This window comes from Sus scrofa, chromosome 6 (assembly GCF_054392235.1).
Source record: "Sus scrofa isolate SSC_HxYL_T2T_F1_AM1 chromosome 6, Sscrofa_HxYL_maternal_Yorkshire_Landrace_v2.0, whole genome shotgun sequence".
Taxonomy (NCBI): domain Eukaryota; kingdom Metazoa; phylum Chordata; class Mammalia; order Artiodactyla; family Suidae; genus Sus; species Sus scrofa.
This window is the reverse complement of record NC_139388.1, coordinates 55,409,379-55,428,024: the sequence shown is the minus strand read 5'-3', so window position 1 is coordinate 55,428,024 and position 18,646 is coordinate 55,409,379. Positions and strand designations below refer to the sequence as shown.

The 18,646-nt window shown below is 58.9% G+C and overlaps 3 protein-coding genes across 14 annotated transcripts in view; all 3 read right to left on the bottom strand.

Annotated features, from left to right (window-relative positions):
• Nucleotides 1-297: 297 nt before the first annotated feature.
• APOE (apolipoprotein E) lies at nucleotides 298-2,520 on the bottom strand (the record flags this gene model as incomplete). Its single annotated transcript, NM_214308.1, is given in 3 exon segments — nucleotides 298-1,140; nucleotides 1,512-1,701; nucleotides 2,455-2,520. Coding segments are annotated over 3 exon segments (954 nt in total). The 3' UTR covers nucleotides 298-419.
• A 3,192-nt stretch (nucleotides 2,521-5,712) lies between these two features.
• TOMM40 (translocase of outer mitochondrial membrane 40) lies at nucleotides 5,713-15,650 on the bottom strand. Of its 2 annotated transcripts, XM_021093446.2 has the most exons (10): nucleotides 15,590-15,650; nucleotides 15,214-15,493; nucleotides 14,365-14,432; nucleotides 13,834-13,926; nucleotides 12,863-12,964; nucleotides 11,440-11,545; nucleotides 7,596-7,718; nucleotides 7,394-7,470; nucleotides 7,186-7,288; nucleotides 5,713-6,382 (listed from the first exon to the last, which is right to left on the bottom strand). In XM_021093446.2, exons 2-10 carry the CDS (start codon nucleotides 15,485-15,487, stop codon nucleotides 6,243-6,245), a joined length of 1,086 nt encoding a protein of 361 aa, XP_020949105.2. In that variant the 5' UTR covers nucleotides 15,488-15,493; nucleotides 15,590-15,650; the 3' UTR covers nucleotides 5,713-6,242. The 2 variants fall into 2 exon arrangements, with proteins under 2 accessions (XP_020949105.2, NP_001302677.1); NM_001315748.1 differs by lacking the exon at nucleotides 15,590-15,650 and having other exon boundaries at nucleotides 6,239-6,382; nucleotides 15,214-15,494.
• Nucleotides 15,651-17,373: 1,723 nt separating this feature from the next.
• The window catches only part of NECTIN2 (nectin cell adhesion molecule 2), a 40,871-nt gene continuing 39,598 nt past the window's right edge, over nucleotides 17,374-18,646 (bottom strand). For all 11 annotated transcript variants that reach the window (XR_014804737.1, XR_014804736.1, XR_014804735.1 and 8 more), the window contains one exon: nucleotides 17,374-18,469. Coding sequence is in view for 2 of the 11 variants with exons in the window: in XM_013994909.3 (XP_013850363.1) it covers nucleotides 18,169-18,469 (301 nt within the window). In the remaining 9 variants the exon portion in view is untranslated. The remainder of the gene's footprint in view (nucleotides 18,470-18,646) is intronic.

Here is an 18,646-nt window from a genome sequence, read left to right as displayed (position 1 = left end):
AGGGTGCAGCCCTAAAACGCTAAAAAAGGGAAAGCAAAGACAGAGTTAGAAAGGATGGAGTTCCCTGGTGGCCTAGTAGTTAAGGATCCTTCGTTGTGGCGGCTGTGGCATGGGTTCAATCCCTGGCCGGGGAACTTCCGCATGCCATGGGCTCGGCCAAAAAAAAAGAAAAGGGGGAGAAGAGACAAATAGACACACACAGGCAGAGGGCAGGACAGAGAACTGGGTGGTCAGTGCAGGGAAGGAAAGGGAAACTGAGGCTGGAGCTGAGAAATCACACGGGGACACCCAGAAGCTGCTGTGAAGCTTGATGAATCTTTATTAAGCAGGGGCCCACCAAGAGGGCAGCTAAGGCTGGGGGAGGCGGGGGAGTTGGGCAGGAACGGGGCCCCGAAGGGGGTGCCCGGATGAGAGGGCACTCACTGATTATCACTGGGCGCAGAGGTGGAGGAGCTGATGCTCACGGCCGACTGCATCCTCTCCACCAGCCCGGCCCACTGGCGCCGCATGTCTTCCACCAGAGGCTCGAACCAGCCTTTGAGGCGGGCCTGGAAGGCCTCGGCCTGCAGGCGCAACTGGCTGCCCTGCTCCTCCACTTTGGTGCGCACCTCCTCCAGCTGCTCACGCATCTCATCCAGGCGGTCGCGGGTCCGGCTGCCCATCTCCTCCAGCCGTCCGCGCAGCTTCTGGCCCCAGGCTTCGGCGCGCTCGCGCAGCGGCTGGCCGGCCCTGGTACTCAGGGTGGCGGCGCGCAATCGGCCCTGCTCCACCAGGGGCCCGAGGCGCTCGCGGAGGGCGCTCACGCTGCGCTCGGCGCCCTCGCGCAGCCCCGCCTGGTACACGGCCAGGCGCTTCTGCAGGTCCTCGGTGTCGCGGAGCAGCCGCTTGCGCAGCTTGCGCAGGTGGGAAGCCAGGCGGCTCCGCAGCTCCTCGGTGGTCTGGCCCAACATGTTGTGCACCTCGCTGCGGTAGAGCACCAAGCGGTTGCGCACGTCCTCCATGTCGGCGCCCACGCGGGCCTGCGCCGCCTGCAGCTCCTTGGACAGGCGCGCCTGCGTCTCCTGGGTCACGGGGCCCAGCTGCGCCTCCAGCTCCTCGCGGTAGGCCTTCACCTCCTTCATGCTCTCCTCTATCAGCTCCCTGGGCGCAGAGAGGGCGGGGGCGGGGAGGGGGAGAAGGAGGGCTCCTGAGCTGGCGATGGCCAGGACGTGCCAGAGATTCAGAGACAGCAAGGACGGCAAGACTGACCCAGAGACAGGCGAAGGCAGGAGCTCAAGATGGAAAGAAAGCAAGACATGAAGTCAAATGAAAGAAAAAAGAAAAAGTAAACTCCCCCCAAAAAAGGAAGAAGGAAAAAAAAGAAACAGAGACCCAGACCCCCAAGAGTTGGCGACAAGGACAGAAGGAAACCCGGACGGGTGGAGCCTGAGGGTCCAGAACACACGGTTCGCCAGGAGGGTCAGGCGCGCGCGCGCGCGCGCGCGCGCGGCGGGAGTCGGGTGGGCACTTACGTCAGTTCCTGGGTGACCTTGGTGCTGAGCAGCTCCTCCTGCACTTGGTCAGACAGGGACTGCACCCAGCGCAGGTAATCCCAGAAGCGGCCCAGGGCCTGCTCCCAGGGCTGGCTGCCCTGCCACTTGGGCTCCTCCCACCACACGTGCACCTCCGGCGGCGGCCCCGGCTCGTCCTCTGTCCGGCATCCTGCACCGAGCCAGTTCACAGCCATCAGGTCCTCTGCCCCCTCCCAGCACACGGTACCTGGTACAGAGCAGGTGCTCCCCCAGCCCCGGTGGGTGGGCTTCTCTAGAGCACTGGTGGGCAGGGAGGGGGTGGAAGGACACCCAGCCTGTCTAATTACTGGACAAGCATGGATTGTGTGCTCCGTGCACGCTAGTCACAGCTGACACGTATCTAATGCTCACGCCCTGCCAGGCAACAACGCATTAGAAACAGAAGCCCCCTTTCCTTTCTTTTCTCTTTCTTTCGTTTTTGTTTGTTTGTCTTTTAGGGCTGCACCAGTGGCATACGTGGAAGTTCCCAGGCGAGGGGTCCGATGGAAGCGATAGCTGCCAGCCTGCACCACAGCCACAGCAACACCCGATTCGAGCTGCATCTGCGACTTATGCCGCAGCTCATGGCAACGCCGGATCCTTAACCCGCTGAGCGAAGCCAGGGATTGAACCCTCTTCCTCATGGATACTAGTCGGGTTCTTAACCTGCTGAGCCACAGCTGGAATCTCTCAACATAACTCCCATTTTAAAGATGGGGAAACTGAGGCTCAGAGAGTAAAACGAGCTGTTCAGAAGCAAGGAGTGCCAGAGAGGCCTCACATCTAGGCCTCTCCTCAAGGGGAAGAGAGACCAGCAGAAGAGACCCAGGGATGAAGGAGGGGCACCGGGTACAGCCGGGGATGGGGGAGGGGCAGGGAACCTGAGCAAGCCCCACCCCCATACCTGCGAGGAGGGTTACCACCAAAGCAACCCACAGAACCCTCATCTTCTGGCTTGCGATTGGCCAACCTGCAGGAGGGAGAAATTGTCACTCAACAGCGGCGGGGCTCGCTCCTCCCACCCAGAGCCCAGCCCTGTCCAGTCACAGCCTTCCAAGCCTTGCACCCCCTTATCTGCATCAGCCTAATCCAAGCAGATATTTCCCGAGCAGATCCTTTCCATTGTCCGTGTAATTCCCTCATTGTCTTCTCCTATCTCCCCATCCCCAGGTCGGCTGCGGCCAAAAGCCTTCCCTCTCTCCCAGGGTTCAAATTCCACCCACGTCGCCCCCCACCCCCTCCACCCTGGAGTCCCATGTGAGCCCCAGCCTTGCTTTCTGGGCTCCAAGCTCACGTTCTTCCTGGTACCTTCACATTCCAAGCTCCAACTTCACATCTAAACCCTGTTTTCCACTCATTCCCTAATTTAATCCTCATTTACATGTCCTTCCACCAACGCTCTAGCTACCCTGCCGCCAGCCCGGTCGAGGTCACCCCTGGTCGCCGCCACCCCTGGGTCTCCTCGATGGAGCTCTTAGTGTGCTCAAAACTTGAGTAGATGCGCCATACCTGCCAGTACAATTCGTCGGCTCTGGCTCGTCTGGTTCTTCCTACAGGTCCCGCTGCTTCCCTGACCTCCCCTTCCAGCCAAGGCGGATAACCTCCTCCTGCTGCCCACCCTCCTTCTAGGTCCAGTCCCTGGGCTCTAGCCTCATCCCCAACTCCTGCCTCGGTGGTGGCCCCGGGGGGCCAGGTCATTTCCTCCTCCCCCGACAGCCCACCCCCCCACACCGAAGCCCCGAGCCCATCTCTGTGCCCCCAGGTCTGCTCCTCACCGGTTGCTTCCTCCTCCTCCTTCCTCCTTCCTCCTCCGGGGCTGAGTAGGATTCAGGGAGCCCAGATTCGGCCAATTATAGGGCTCCCCCCGCCCCGCCCACTCCTCCAGAACTGGGGCCAGCTGGGCCAGCCCCCGTCGGGTCACGAGGTGGGCTGGCCTCCCCTTTCACACAGCAGGGTGGGGGAGGGGAGGGGAGGGGAGGGGTGGGGCTTGGCAGCCTATCACCCCCCCCTTACTCCCAGCCCCCATGGAAAGAGGTGTCTCTCACCCAGTAACTCCCGAGCCTTTCTCCATGCCACTGGTGGGGGTGGGCTGGGCAGGGAGAAGGAGCAGGACCAGAAGGCCCGGCCCTGCCTCTCTCTTGTCCTGTGCTTGGATGAATAGAATTGGGGCAAGGCTGGGGACTCGAAATCCTGGGTCTGAGGTCTGGGATTTCTGGGTTAAGGGGGAAGGGAGCTGGAGGCCCAGACAGAAAGGGGATGAGAGGCGTGGGGGCGGTGTAAGGCATCTGCTCAAAGTTTAGGCTTTGAGAGTGTTCTTTTTGCTCAAAGTTTAGGCTTTGAGAGTGTTCTTTTTGCTTTCGTTTTTTTGCTTTTTAGGGCCACACCCGTGGCTTGTGGAGGTTCCCAGGCTAGGGGTCGAATTACAGTTACAGCTGCGGGCCTACACCACAGCCACAGCCACAGCCACAGCCAAGTGGGATCCAAGCCTCGTCTGCGACCTACACCACAGCTCACGGCAGCGCCGTGCTGGATCCTTAACCCATTGAGCGAGGCCGGGGATCCAACCCACAGCCTCATGGTTCCCAGTTGGATTCGTTTCCGTTGCACCACAGAGTTTTAACCCTCACTCCCTCTCGAGGGCCGTGACCTTGGGCACATCTGAGTGCTTCTCTGAGCCGCTTTCCCGATTTGTGCAATGAGGATGCAGCTCTCTGCCCCCACATAAGCCTTGCGCATTCCAGGAGCTCGCGGCCTGCATACCGCGCCTTCCACAGGCCTGGGAGTGTTCCTGTCCCGTCGCCTGGTTCGGACTGTGAACTCTGGAACCAAAGCCTCCAGGCCTGAATCCAGGCTCTGCGGGTTGTCAGCTGTGTGACCTTGAGCAAATGACCTAGCCTCTCTGAACATTGTTTCTCGGTCCACTAAGACGGGGAAAATGGTTGCATTTAACCCCATCATCCGGGGATAGAACAAAGAACAGTTCCAGTTAACTTCTGTGACAGATTGGTGAGCGCTGACTGCACCCCCCCCATCCCCCAGCAGCCCTGTTACACGACTCCCAGACTCAGAGTTGAGGTGTGTGGTGAGGCCACGTGGAACTGGAGGAGCTGGCACTCATTCCCAGGCCTTTGAGGCTGTGGGAACATGGGATTCCGTGGGGTCAGGGGAGGCTGGAAGCCTGGCAGCCTGGCCCCAGGAAGGGAGCCCCGAGGCCAGCCAGGCCTGAGCCTGTTTGCTTTGGCTTCAGAAGGCGTTGGCCAGGAGCGGGTGGGGGGGGCTTCTCTGGGCTGAGGGGTTACCTCTGGCCAGCAGCCTCCCTCCCAGACAGTGTGTCAGACATGGTTTCAGTTCCTCTGTCTGGAGAGGGGTCAGGGGTGTCAGCTTGCTGGTGTCCTAGGTGGGTAAAACCGACACTTCATTGAGTTTCCAGGCAGCTCAGCAGGTTAAGGATCTGGCCTTGTCAATGCTGGGGCCCAGGTGGGATCCCTGGCAGGGAACTCCCACAGGCCACAGGCCGAGACACAGGTGACCCTGCCCCCATCCTCTATCCCCACCAGGGGCCAGGAGTCCAGGCCTTTGCCCCTCTGAAGTAACTGACTCTGAAGCTTTTCCAGGTACTTTTTTTTTTTTGCTTTTTAGGGCCACAAGCCACATCTGTGACCTATGACCTACACCACAGCTCATGGCAACGCCTAACCCACTGAACAAAGCCAGGAATTGAACCTGTGTCCTCTTGGGATGCCAGTCCGGTTCTTAAGCTACTAAGCCATAATAGGAACTCCTCCTGAAGCTTCTTAAAAGCTCTGAGCTTCCTATTCCATGTCCTGGCATCCCTTCATCCCCTGCCCCTTTGGGAAGCAAGACCCCCAAGGAGTCCCAACTCCCTGCCCCCAGCCCCGCTGCTTGGTTTGCAGGGACAAAGTCCCCAGCGGCTGTGCTGGCCAGGCCAAGCTGAGGTGAGTGACCACCAGACCTCGCCCTCCTGATGAGGGGAGGCCCGAGATGTCCCTGCTGGGAAGGGCACAGGGAGGTGGTGTGGCCAGTGACCAGGTATGACCCCCTGGCTGTTCGCACCCCCACCTGGCAGCACAGGAGGTCAGGTCAAGGGAGCAGCCAAACGGGCCACGGTCACGCCACACAGAGGAAGAGGCCTCTCAGTTCATTTGTTTGCTTTTTTTTCCATGTATATTTTTTGTTGTTTTTTTTGTTTTTTTTCTGTAAAATGTCCCGGTTCTTCCATAACTTATAAACATGATTTATACCGAGCGAGGGGTGGTGGGGAAAGTGGGCGGGGGACGGACCGGGGACGGGAAGCTCTTCTTGCTGCCCCCTCGGGGCAGGGCCCGGGGCCCTTCGGGGGACGGGGACACCCCAACACCTCCCTGAGGTTGTCTGGCCGCCTCTGCCCCTGGTGCTCAGAATCTCGCGTGCTCTTCGATTCCAGAATGCCTTCCTGGACCCCAGGCCCACCGGGCACGCTGCTGCTGGTCCTCCGAGTCCTGATGTGCCCGTGGTTCCAGAATCCCCCCTCCGCTACTGGGGTGATGCGTCCCCTCCTTTCCGCTGCCCCCCTGACCCCCAAGGAGGGAGGGAAGGGAGGGGGAGGGGGGCTCAGGTCTCCCCTCCGTGGCAGGGGGCGGTGGAGGTGGGGCTGAAGGAGGAAGGGCGTGGAAGGCGGGGCCCAGCAGGGGCTCAGCCAATGGTGAGGCCAAAGCCGCACTGGAACTTGTTCTTCCGGTGATTCAGGAAGGCCCCCAGGGCCAGCGTCAGGGGCAGGGGCGGGAGCTTCTTCTCCAGCGTGGCGCCCACGATCCAGTTGCTGTCCACGGAGCCTGTGGGTACGCAGCCGCACTAAGAGCCGCCCTCCAGCCCGGCTCAGACACCACCAGCCAGACTGCAGGCGTCCAGAGCGCCGCCCCTGTCCTGCTCTGAGCTCAGAGACCCCCTGGCCCCAGGCCCGTCCACACTGGGTCGCTGCTCTGCTCTCTGGGGATGGGACTGTCCCTCCCGCTGAGCTCCGGGGGGTGGGGAGCCACCTGGGGATGGGCGCAGAGCAGGTGCTGAGCATCCGCTGAAGGAAAGACTGAGATCCCCTCTAGGGCCTCCGCACCAGACCCGCTGGGTGTGCAAGGGCCTGGAGCCGCCCCACGCCCCACTGAACCCGAGCAGAGGAGCAGAGCTGGGACCCAGCCCCAGCCCTGGGCTCGGGGCTGACCACAGAGTCAGCGGCCAGAAGTGAGCAGGGGAGGCAGGCTTCAGGGCCAAGCCCCTCCCTGGGCCTCCAAGCTGCCTTTGGAAGCCCAGGCTGACGGAAGCGGCCTTTCCGGGGCGGTCCCCACACCCCAAGCCTGAGAACCACGGGGGGCCTAGAAGAAACTTAAGTCAGCCTCGGGGAGGGCTTGCATCCAGCTGTGACCGTGCCACCTCCTGAACATTAGCTAGTGGGACAGCCGGGCTGTGCTCTAATTTGCCCTCCACTCGTGACAAAAGAAAAGAGCGGGCTGGGGAGGGAGACTGGTGAGCGCAAAGCTTGGGGCCCAGCACGCTGGCCCCCGTGCCTCCTCTGGCCTCCACACCGGTTCAGAGCGGAGCCACCTCTCGCCTGTTCCCCAAACACGGAGAGAGAGACCCGTACCTTTGAAGAGGAGATTGGCCTTGGGCAGATCCAGCTGGTACCCGAAGGAGACACTTGTGTCCTGCATCCTTGTGCTGGCCTCGAACTCCACACCCACCTGTAGCTGGAGGGGCCAGGGCAACATGCGAGGTCAGCCCCCTAGCCCCTGGCACCCCACACCCCACGGCCAGCAAGCATGCCCTTCTGGCCGGTCCTTGGACCAGCTCACCTGGTCGCTGGCTTTGTGGTAATACGTCGCGTGCATGCCCGCCTGACCCAGTGTTACTGTCGCCAACCAGTTGTTCACTACAAGGAGAGGTAGGCAGGTTTCAAGGGGGTGTGGGCATCCAGGAACCCATGTTCCCCACCAACCTCCCTCGACCCCAGGTCCCTCCACCCTCGGCCCCAGAGTCCAGGGCCCCCAGGCTCACGTGTGTATTTCCCAGCTAGTGACATAACGGTGCCCTCCTCCCCGGGCCGCCGGTGGTAGACCAGCTCTCCGCCCAGCGCCAGACACGGCGTGATGCTCTGGAGGTAGTGGGCCACGAGGATTCCTGCGGGCCAGACGGTGAGGTATTACTTCGGCTTGCAGGCTAGTTTCTGGCCAGGCAGGGGGCCAGGCTGGAGGCCTGCTCCAGGCAGCCTTCTGGGCTCTCCCTGCGGGAGCCTCACACCTCCCACGTGGGCCCGTTGCTGGAGTGGGTCACAGGGCTCTGAGGTCGGCCTCCCAGGCCCCAGAGAACCTCATCTCCTCTACGTCCCTTCGCCTCTACTGACAGAGGCGGCCACGGAGGCTGAGGGATTAAGACACTCCCACAAGGTCACAAAATGGGTCAGAGACAGAATCCAGGCTTCTCCACTTCCCACGCCCAGGCTCAGAGTCACGCTACAGCTGAGGCTCTTGAGCCCCAGGACCGAGACTCCTTCCCGTCGGCCTGCGGCGCCCCGGGGAACAGACAGACACCGGGACGCCCTCTCTGCAGATGGGAAGAACCAGGAGCCAGAGCGCGGGGGACACAGAGGCGGCGGTGACAGAGAAACGGGAAACAAGATACACCTCTGCAGAGACAGGGAGATCATCAGAAATGGAGCGGGATGGGGAACCGAAGGTTCCTGGCCTGACAGGACAGGCGAGAGCCAGCTTGGGAAGCACGCGGCTGGCCAAGCGGTGTGCAGGACTGGAGCAGAAGGGACGGCGGGAACGGGACCGCCCGGAGCTGGGGTGGGACTGGGTGGAAGCCCTGGGGACACGAGTAAGAGGTGTGAACCCAGATTCCAGAAGATGCTTCCCAGGCAGATGCGAGGCACGACTGGGGCTGCCTGAGGGAGCAGGCACATCCGGGAGGGGCTGCCACTAGCGGGGTTAGGGTGGGCTGGAGCTGGTTCCCCCCACCCCCCGCCCCAAGTGAGCAGCTGTCCTTTTCTTCTCCCTGTGAGTAGAGGATACAGATACCCCCCCCACACCAGCCCGACCCCTGGAGCCGGCTGTAACCATCAGCAGCACACCCCCAGCCAGGAGCAGCTCCTCCTTCAACAGAGGGCGACTCTGAGGCCCCAGAGAGAAAGGTGACCATTCAGAGGTCACACAGGGACTTCAACTTGAGTCTCCAGCCATGACGGGGACCCAGTGCCAAGAGACCCCAGAGCGTCTTACACCCCAGCTTCTGGGCCTGCCCCCCGGGGCCTGCCCTCCTCTCTGGTCTCTGGATTCCCCTCCGAGCAACTGCGCACAACCACGGTCAGCAGTAGCCGCGCGGCTGCGAGGAGACAGCAGCGCCTAAGGTGGCGGGGCCTCCCCTGCGGAGTCCTCCTCCCTGCTGCACCCTCATGGCTCGATCCCTAGTGCCTGAAGGACAGGATGAAGGATGCGCACATGGGGTGCTGAGGGCCTGACAAGGGGGCGTGGGGTGATAGACGGGGCCTGATGTGGCCACTGCTCAGGATTTCTCTGAGCGCATACTCTGTTCCCAGCACGGTTCCAGGCGCTAGGCACACAGTGGTGAGGCAGCCACATCCTCCTGCCTGGGAAGAGATGCTGTCCTGGTGTGGGGGGGCAGGCGAGGAAGTGGGGATCTCTGAAGCCTCATGAGCTGGCTGCGCGGCCTGACATGCACTCATTTGGCCACGGCAAGACCAGAAAGTTCCAAGCGGCAGGGACGGCAGATGAAAGAGGGCTCCTGGGCATCCAAGCCTTTCTGTGTCCCCCGTTTCTTGTTCTCAGGGAATAAGCCTCCACCTCCATGACCTTCCCTGAGTTCCAAAGGGCAGCTGATACGCAGGGAGGGGAGGGGATGCGGAGTCGAGGGAGGAGCAGGGCAGCCTAGGGGCAGGTCCCGGTTCCTCCTCAAGGAATGTACAGAACGATACCTATATGCCTTTCTGCAGAACTAAACCCCCCAAAAGGGAAGAGCTACTGGATGAAGCAGTCTTCACGCAGGAGAAAGACCAATGAACTGGTCCCAGGGCCGACACACACCGGCTTGGAGAAACAGCACAGGCCACCTCAACCCTGCTCCTTACCTACGGCCCATTTGCCACTCCCCAAACCATGAAACCACTTCTCATCACTCCCAAGGGGAGCACAGGCTTTAAGGCATTAGCCTGCTGGGCCCCCTCTGCCTGGCAAAGCAATAAAGGCATCTCCTCCTTCACCCCAACTCTCCGTTCCTATTCAGCATCTGCGGATGGAGTTTTGGCACCAATCCCAGCTGCAGTCCTCCTGGAGGGGGCCGGTGAAGGCTCCCACCTCAGGGCCTTGGCACCTGCTGGTCCTTCCGGCTGAAGGTCTGCGGGGCCCCTTCCCTGACACCCTCCAGTCTGCCTTTAAACACCGCCTATGTAATGAAGCCTTCCCGTTGGGATGGGGGTCTGCAGAGACCCCACCCACCCAGCCACCCCTCCTGAGGCTGCCGTCTTTCTCCCCAGCACCATCGCCCCTGGCCCTTGTGGGCCGCTTTCTGTGGCTCACTAGAACAGAGGCTCCCAGAGGACAGACGTGATTGTCCCCGCTGACAACCGTGTCCTCTGGAGAGAGAACACAGCTGGTACGTGAGTGAGGAAGCCTCGCCCCGCGCATGCGGAGACATCAAAGACGGACACCCATGGACGGGACGTGAAAAGGGGAAGCAGGGTGGAGAGGGTGGGAGGCCCTGGCCCAGGCAACCCAGACGGGAAACTGCCTCCTCAGCCCCGTGCCACCTCCCCGCCTCCCTTCAACTGCATGGGCCCCGCCTGCCGAGCGGGCTGTCCTGTGCCCTGGACCAACCCCAGGGCCCCGCAAGTAATAGCGGGAGCAGCTCCGCTCCTGGGGACCCATTGGGTGCCTGATCCCGTGGGAAGCACGTGAACTCCCATGACCTACTCAACGACCCTGTGAGGCAACCTGACTTCACAGATGAGGAAAGCAAGGCCCTCGGAGGCGATGGACGTGCCCACGGTGGCGCCAGGTCAGGGGCAGAGCTGGGGCCTGAACCTGCTTTCTCATCCACAACGCGACTGAAATAGGGCGGGAAGGGGGCAGGGCACAACCTTCAAAAGAATGACAAGGCCCTTGAGGACACACAACCACACTGGAACCAATTGTGGCCTAGATGGTGGAAGACTCCAGGGACCTTGGGCCCTCCTTCCATCCTGACCTACATTAATGCTCAAATGACATGCCCAAGGGTCCCAGGACAGGTCCAAAGCCAACCAGCAAAGGGACCAAGTGGGCGCAACCCAATTTCTGGACATCCCCGCCCCTCCCCCCAGTGGCTGGACTAATGCTGGCGCTCGTTAGCCTGTGAAATGACCCAGCCCCGGAAAACCCAGCACCCCACTTCTGTGGGTCTGAGAGGCCCCCGCCCTGTCAGAGGGGTGTTGCTGTCAGGGCGGCTCTCTGGCCCTTTGCGATGGACCGCATTCTGTTGGCGGAATGCGGATCTTCCAGGGCCTTCTCTGTGTATCTCTCTCCATGAATCTATTTCTCAGCCATCACTTGGCGTCTTGCTGAATTCCTCTGTGTAGAGACAGAGAGAACCTGAACCTCGCAGTAGGTCCTGAGACCACACACGCCATTCTAATGAAACAAACAAACAACACAGTGGTTCTGAGCCCCAGCCTGGGTTTTGGCTGGATTCCAGCCAAATCTGAGTTGTGCAGTTTGATGTTCTGAAGTCACACCTGTCTCAGGCCATTTCTTGGACGGCAGGAAGGGGCGGGGGAGTACGAGAAATGGATTTGTTGGTGAAGCTGGGACTGGGATTCGAGCCATCCTCCAGGCCCTGTGCCTCTTACCTGAACCCACCAGGACATCTGGGTTCCCCAGGGTAACGGCTGCCGTGAAGTCGGAGCCCCGGTACTCCCCATCCACCTGCCAGTTCACAAACTTCGACTGCTGGGTCTGGGAGGGAGGGGGAGGGGCAGGCGTGAGGGTACAACCTAGCAGGACCCCATGGGGCCCTCCCAGGTCCAAAAAGCCTTTCCCCCTTTTCTTTTTAGGGGCCCACCCGCGGCACATGGAAGTTCCCAAGCTAGGGGTCGAACTGGAGCTATAGCTGCCGGCCTACACCACAGCCACAGTAACACGGGATCAGGGCCACGTCTGTGACCTTATACCACAGCTTGTGGCAATGCCAGATCCTTAACCCACTGAGCGGGGCCAGGGATAGAACCTGCACCCTTGTGGATGCTAATCAGGTTCTTAACCTGCTGAGCCACAACGGGAACTCCACCTTTTTTTCTTGTATGTAGGAAAAAGGTTTCAGCCTCCTAGACCTCCAAATTCTACTAAATGGAAAAGCGAGGCAAAGCGAAAACAAAGGGAAGGCAGTCAATCAGCTGCCACGATAAGGCGGAGTCTCAGAACCTCCTCAGGTGCACGCCAACCATACGCGCCTTTGAGCTCCTCCATAGGGACGAGGGCCCCCACCCCTGGGAGGTGGGTACCTTCAGGCTGAGCACAGATTCCGGGTGTACCACTCTATTCCAGTCCACCGACCAACCCGAAGAAAGGCGCATGCCCTGTAGCCCTCCCCTCAGGTCTGCCTTGAAAAACTCCTTCCTGAAAACTATTAGGGAGTTTGGAGTTCCTGCTATGGTGCAACGGAATCGCCAGCATCTCTGCAGCACCAGGCCACAGGTTCGATCCCTGGCCCAGTGAAGTGGGTTAAGGATCCAGTGCTGCCACAGCTGCAGCACAGGTTGCAACTGCAGCTTGGATCGGATCCCTGGCCTGGGAACTCCATATGCCTCGGAGCGGCCAAAAAAGAAGAAAATAACAACAAAAACAAACAAACAAAAGTTCCCCTTCTGGCTCAGCAGTAACGAACCCAACAAGTATACATGATTGGCGCGGGTTTGATCCCTGGCCTTGCTCAGCAAGTTAAGGATCTGGTGTTGCTGTGAACTGTGGTGTAGGCGGCTGCAGCGATTTGACCTCTAGCCTGGGAACTTTCATATGCCGTGAGTGCAGCTCTAAGAGAAGAAAACCAAAAACCAAAAAAAAACCCAACCAACCAACCAAACAACCGAAAAACTACTGGGAAGCTGGGGACTTCAGCGCATAGGCCACGCCTGCTCCCTGCTTGGTCCTCACAACAAACCTCTTTCTGTTCTAAACCCAATGTTTCAGTATGTGGGGCTTCTCTGTGCATGGCGCGCAAGGACAAGAGCAGCCTGGGGCTCAGAGGGGTACGGGGAGCCACCGACTCCCCCTCACCTGGATGGCCATCTTGGACCTGAGGCCGGGGCCCAGCTGGTGAATGACCTGAGCATTGAGGCTGCCGCTATTGTCCATGTCACCCACCAGCACGGGGAACGCCTGTGGGGCAGAGGACAGGGTTAGAGGTCAGAGATCTAGCATTAGGGAAGAACACCCATGATGGGCCTCGGTGAGAAGCCGAGGATTAGGAAGCCTCAGATTGGGTCTTCTCCTCCAAGAAGCCCTCCAAGGCCACCTAGGCTGACCCAGGCTCTCCTCTGAGCTCACACTGCTTTTGGGTTCTCCCATCTCAGTCTTGCCCACCCTGGACTACTGCTGTCTGGGGACAGGCCTGTTCCCTTTCTCCACTGGGCTGTGAGCCCCATGTCTGTTTGAATCACTGCTATGTCCCCAGCACAGGGCTGGGCACAGAATGGGGGTGCAAGGAAGGTTGGTTGAGTAAATTACCTGGAAATGGTTAACATAAGCAAAGACTAATTTAGTCCCTTAAGCCCACCCGTGTCCTGGCCCAACCTCCTTCCAGGCCCCCAGTTTTTTCCACTCCCTTAATAGCCTCCAGACAACTTGAGAAATGCCAGTTCCAAAGCATTCATCTGGCCTCCTCTTGGCCTGTCTTTCCCTCGTTCAAATCTTTCAGTGGCTCTCCACTGCCCCCTAGTGCCCCCGAGGTGAAATGCCTAGCTTGGCCTTCGAAGCCCAGCAAGGATCCACACAGCCCAGCCCTGCCCACTCTGGGTCATCACTGGTGACCTTGGCGTCCTCAGCTTCTCTCGGCACAGGGCTAGGCTGAGAAGTGGAGGGCAGGATGAAGAAATGACCCAGGCTCCAGGGCACCTTGGAGAGACAGACAGCACGTCCCAACACCCTTGGCAGCTCTGACCTCCTACTGACAAAGCCTTCTTTACCTGTTTGGCTGCATTATGTGTTACAAGAAAGATACAATGAATGAATGGCAAAAGGAAGCTCACCTCTGTGGGACTCAGCTGCTTTGTCCCCACGTACGTGACCCCAAAGTGGTAGTTGGACTCCCCGATTGTGCTGAGGGCGACTGTATGGTTCACCTGGGAAAAGAGGGAGGGCTGTGGCGATGAGTCCGAGGACCACGCCCCTGCCCAAGGAATGCAGCTGAGCTCATGCCTAGGACAGCTCCCCTCCAGCCCAGGATCCGGGATCCTTGTCAATCTAGCTTTCCTATCAGGCTGGGCTGGGCTGAAGATGAAGACTGGGAGGTGTGCCCTGACTAGATTGGAAGCTTAGAGGAGGGATGTGCCAGGGCTGGGGCACACGCCTGGCACTTTATTCCTGCCTGGATGCTGGTTGGGGGTGAGGTGCATTATTTCTGGACTCTTGGTCCCCAGACTCTACACTGGTCGCCACGGAGTGGTTAGTCTGGCAGCAAGGAGCCCACACCTTTAGGCTGCAATAAAAGGGCTGTGTGGGCAGATGCAGGGGGATGGGGGGGATGACCCCTGGAGGAAGAGGGGCCCAGGAAGGCTCACCTGGAAATGATTACTCAAACCTTTGTTGACTGTGAGCTTGACACCTTCCATCTGAATAGGAAACAGCTCTGAGAAAGAGAGAATGCTGGTTGTCACACTCCGAACACACCGAACACACACACACACACACACACACACACACACACACACACACACACACCTCTTCTCAGGTGCCTTCCTTCCCTAGAATCCTCACTCTCCATTCCCCAGGTACCCACAAGCAACACATTGCAAAGTACCCCAACCAATACAGAGGCAAAACAGCCTAGTGTTTTGATGTGCTCAGGATCAAGGCCTTTGCCTACATCCAAATCCCAGGGCCACCACTTACTGCCAGTGTGACAGGAGACACGTCAACTCATCTCAGTCTGTCAATTTTATCAACTGGAAGTTGAGGATATTCACCGCATAGAACTATTGCAAGGGTTTCATGAGTTAACACGTACTGAGTGCCAGTGCTCAGGATGTGGCCACCACTCTTCCATCATAACTATTCCACATCGGGATCCAAAAGCCTTGGCTTCTACCCCCACTGCCCCTTGCTGTCACGGTGACCTTGGGCCTCAGTTTCCCTCACGATCACATGAGGCTGGCTTGGCTGATTCCTGGGGTTCCTGAGGTCCCTAAAGCTTTTCTCTGCTGCCTTGGCATTCCATCCCAAGGTTCCACCATTTGATCCCATCGTTCTAAGCCCCGAGTTCAACGTTGCACCATTCGACTCCAACATCAGCTCCTAACGCTGTGTTCAATGATTCCAGTGGTCCGTGCCAATTCCCAAGGTCCTCAGTGTTCTCCCCCTCCCCCCGAGATCCGGGCCATCACACTCCCGCCGGGCCCCTAGCCCCTCACCCTTGCACTTCCGGTGGCACTCCTCGAACGTGCCCGGGTTGGGCAGGCAGCCACAGGCCCCATCATCCCCGGTCCCTCCAGCGTTAGCGGCCGCAGTCCCAGGGGTCCGTTCGGAACCTCGACCTGTACCAGCCCCAGCGCCCAGGCCGCCCCCGAGCGGCGGCAGCGTGAAGCCGGGAGGAGAGGGCGGAGGCGAAGGCAGTCCCACGAGGGGAGGCGCAGGTGGCGGCGGCGGCCCTGCAGGCGGCGAACTAGCGGCCAAGACGTTCCCCATGGTCGCCTGCAAAGGGAAGGGTCAGAGGGCAGAGGTCAAGGCCCACGGGCTCCAAGCCCTGTCCCCAGCCAACACCCCCTTGCTCGTAACCCCGGTTCTCACCCGCGGCAGCGCCTCCTCCCGGTCTGGGCTCCGCTCCCACCCCGTGCGCCACGCGCAACCGAACCCGCTGCCGCCGCCGCCGCCACCGTCGCCCCGCCCCCCCCAGTCCATTGGTTTAACGGGCCCTTGCGTCCGCCCACCGGCTTCAGGGTCTGGCCTTACTATTGGTGTCGTGGATGAGAGTTCCACCCACTTCCTTGGAACGTCCTTTTCTGTTGGTTCCCACTCGCAGACAGGTCAAAGCACACCTCCCCGTCCTTCCCACTGGCTTGGAGAGCCCACGCCGATTGGTTCGCGATGCCGCGGGTTCCGGTGCTCGCCCGCCATTGGCCTGTGCTGCTTGCTTTGCAACGCCCTTTTGACGTATCGCCTCCGCCCCTTTCCAGAAGTCACCCCCCCCACACTTTCGACTCCGCCCCGCGGCGAAGTTGCCATGTTTATTGGTCGGCCTTGGTCCTTGACGCATCCTGATTGGCTCCGGCAGGTACAAGGTCCTACCCTATTGACGTAATCTATCTGGTGTGTTCATTGGCTAAAGTGCCGGGGTCAAAGGACATGGATAAAGGTGGGTTGCGCGGCAGAGGCTGCTAGGCAGCAAGGTCAGGCCTCGCGTCCCACCAGGCTTCGCGGCAAAGGGGCGGCCCCCTAGTCCTGAGTCGCGGACCGAAAGCCGGAAGTGCTGGCCGTTCCCACAGTGCCACGGGAGAATTCTAACCCGTTACATGAACCCTGTCCTGTTTCTTGTTACCCACAATGCCCCTTACCTATTTAACAGGACAGTTGCCGTAGACCCACCCCTTTCGTTACCCATGATGTCTTCTGGGTCTCCTCCCACCCCTGGCCAAGTCGCTGCGGCTTCTATCTTTGGCCCATTCATTCAGGTCCCATTACCCAGCATGCCTTCCGTCCCATTCATTTCAGTTTGGTTGCCTGTACTACCTTTAGCCCCTTTATGCCCGTTCATTCCCTTCATTCTTCTAGCTCTTCCTTAATTGAGCATCTAGTTTTGGGTCCATTACACATCAGCTCCATTATTCATCCCTCTGTCCCTGGCTTATTCATTCGGATCTATTACCCATCGTGCCCTGAGCTCCTATTAAAACAATACTGGAGTTCCCGTCGTGGCGCAGTGGTTAACGAATCCGACTAGGAACCATGAGGTTGTAGGTTCGATCCCTGGTCTTTCTCAGTGGGTTAAGGATCCCGCGTTGTGGTGAGCTGTGGTGTAGGCTTGGATCCCGCGTTGCTGTGGCCGTGGTCTAGGTCGGCGGCTACAGCTCTGATTCGACCCCTAGCCTGGGAACCTCCATATGCCGCAGGAGCGGCTCAAGAAAAGGCAAAAAGACGAAAATAAATAAATAAATAAATAAATAAATAAATGAAATAAAACATTAATACTTTTGCTTTTGGCCTGTTTTTATTGCCGTTTATTCATTACGCCCAAGCCCCTCGTACTTAATTACTGCTATTTCTCCTTTGTTCCCTTTATTTCTGTCTATTATTCATTAGATTACTGTTGAGGATTCCTTTTCCTTAACCACCATGCCTGGACTCCTTCCCCTCTCCTTCCATTACCCATCACTACGTTTTTGGCTTATGCATTCTTGCTCTTTAGGCCCTCCATTATCTTTGTCATATCTTTTGTCCTTTTTCTTTTTGTCTGTAACCTGTCTTGACTTCTGGTCTACTGATTCCCTCAAGTCCTCAGCCCCCTATTCATTTCCCATCCTGTTCCATCTCCATCCCCTTCACAGCCCACAAAAAAAACACTAGGTGAGACCTGGTCAAAGTACAAACTTGTATCTTGTAGGAAATGCTCTATTACAAAACAATATCACATCCCCAAACCCAGGTGATCCACTTTCCCATCCAGGGAGATGCTTGGTCCAATCCCACTGGACAGGAGTAAAGGGACTCAGTAGTTTTCAAAGTAACAGCAAATTCTCCCAAGGCTGGGGTCAGCAAGGCACACTCAGCATGAGGCTCACCCCATGTAGCCCTGAGTTGGGGCTTAGTTCCCTGTAGATAGGAAATGGGGTAGTGGGGGCTCAGGGAAGGGTCTGTACCCTGAGACTCCTGCCTGCAGGAGGGAGGAGATGGGGAAGTTCTGCTTTGAGCTGGGGACTCCCCTCCCTTCCACTTTTGGGGGGCAGGGTGGGGACTGGGTGAGAGGAGCTCTGCCACCTGGAGGGCTCAGGTCTGAGCAGCAGGATGCCCCCAACACCCACCCCAGCAGACCTACTGGGAGTCACCGTCTGAGGACAAATCAGCGATCTGGGGTCTTCTTTGGGATTTTTTTGGGGGGTGGATCTGGAGATGGTGAGACATGAGAGGTATGATCTAAGGTCACAGTCTTAGGGGTCCTTGGGTGAGAGGTTGTGCAGAAACATACCTTCCCCAGCCCCTCAAGAGTCAAGGTGTTTCCATTGTCATGGCCCATTTCTCTGGGTCAGAGATCATGGATTAGAAGTCTTAGCAGAGCCACCGGAGTAGAATTCAGATGAGATGCATGTGTGTTAACTGACAGTGGCCTGGCCAGAGGTCAAGGAGTCCTACATCCCTGGCAGAAAGCTGAGGGATCAAAAAAGAGAGGCGAGAGGCCAGGGCCATGGCAGTTTACACATACATGGCCCGAGACATGACAAACCCTTTGCCCTGGTAGGAGTCAGAGGGGCTGGAGTAGGACAGGGCATCATAGATGGGGTTGATCTTGTCCAGATAGTCTTCCTCCTCCTCCTCGTCCTCCAGATCCAGGGAAACCCTCTCCGCAGCAGGTGGCCCTGGGGGCACCAGGATGGGGGACCCCACGCTTGTGGCCCCAAGCAGCAGGGGCCCTGACCGCTCTTCCAAGGTGGGCAACTCATGGTATCGAGGCATTTCCTGGGGGCGCAGAGGGAATGAGCCCAAGGTCACCTCTTGAGCATGACACAGAATCTCAATCTGCTCCTTGACCCCCAAATCCTGACCACCCTCTCCTGTGCCAAGCAGACCTCACTCAATATCAGCCCTTGTCACGTGGACAGATGTTGCCCTGGAGCAAACATATGGCTCGTCCCT

Coding starts and splice junctions, on each gene's coding strand:
- TOMM40 (XM_021093446.2), bottom strand. CDS start 15,487: ATGGGGAACGTCTTGGCCGCTAGTTCGCCGCCTGCAGGGCCGCCGCCG. Junction 7,289..7,393: donor ACCACAAAGCCAGCGACCAG/GTGAGCTGGTCC, acceptor TGGCCCCTCCAG/CTACAGGTGGGTGTGGAGTT. Junction 6,383..7,185: donor GGCCAATCTCCTCTTCAAAG/GTACGGGTCTCT, acceptor GCGTACCCACAG/GCTCCGTGGACAGCAACTGG.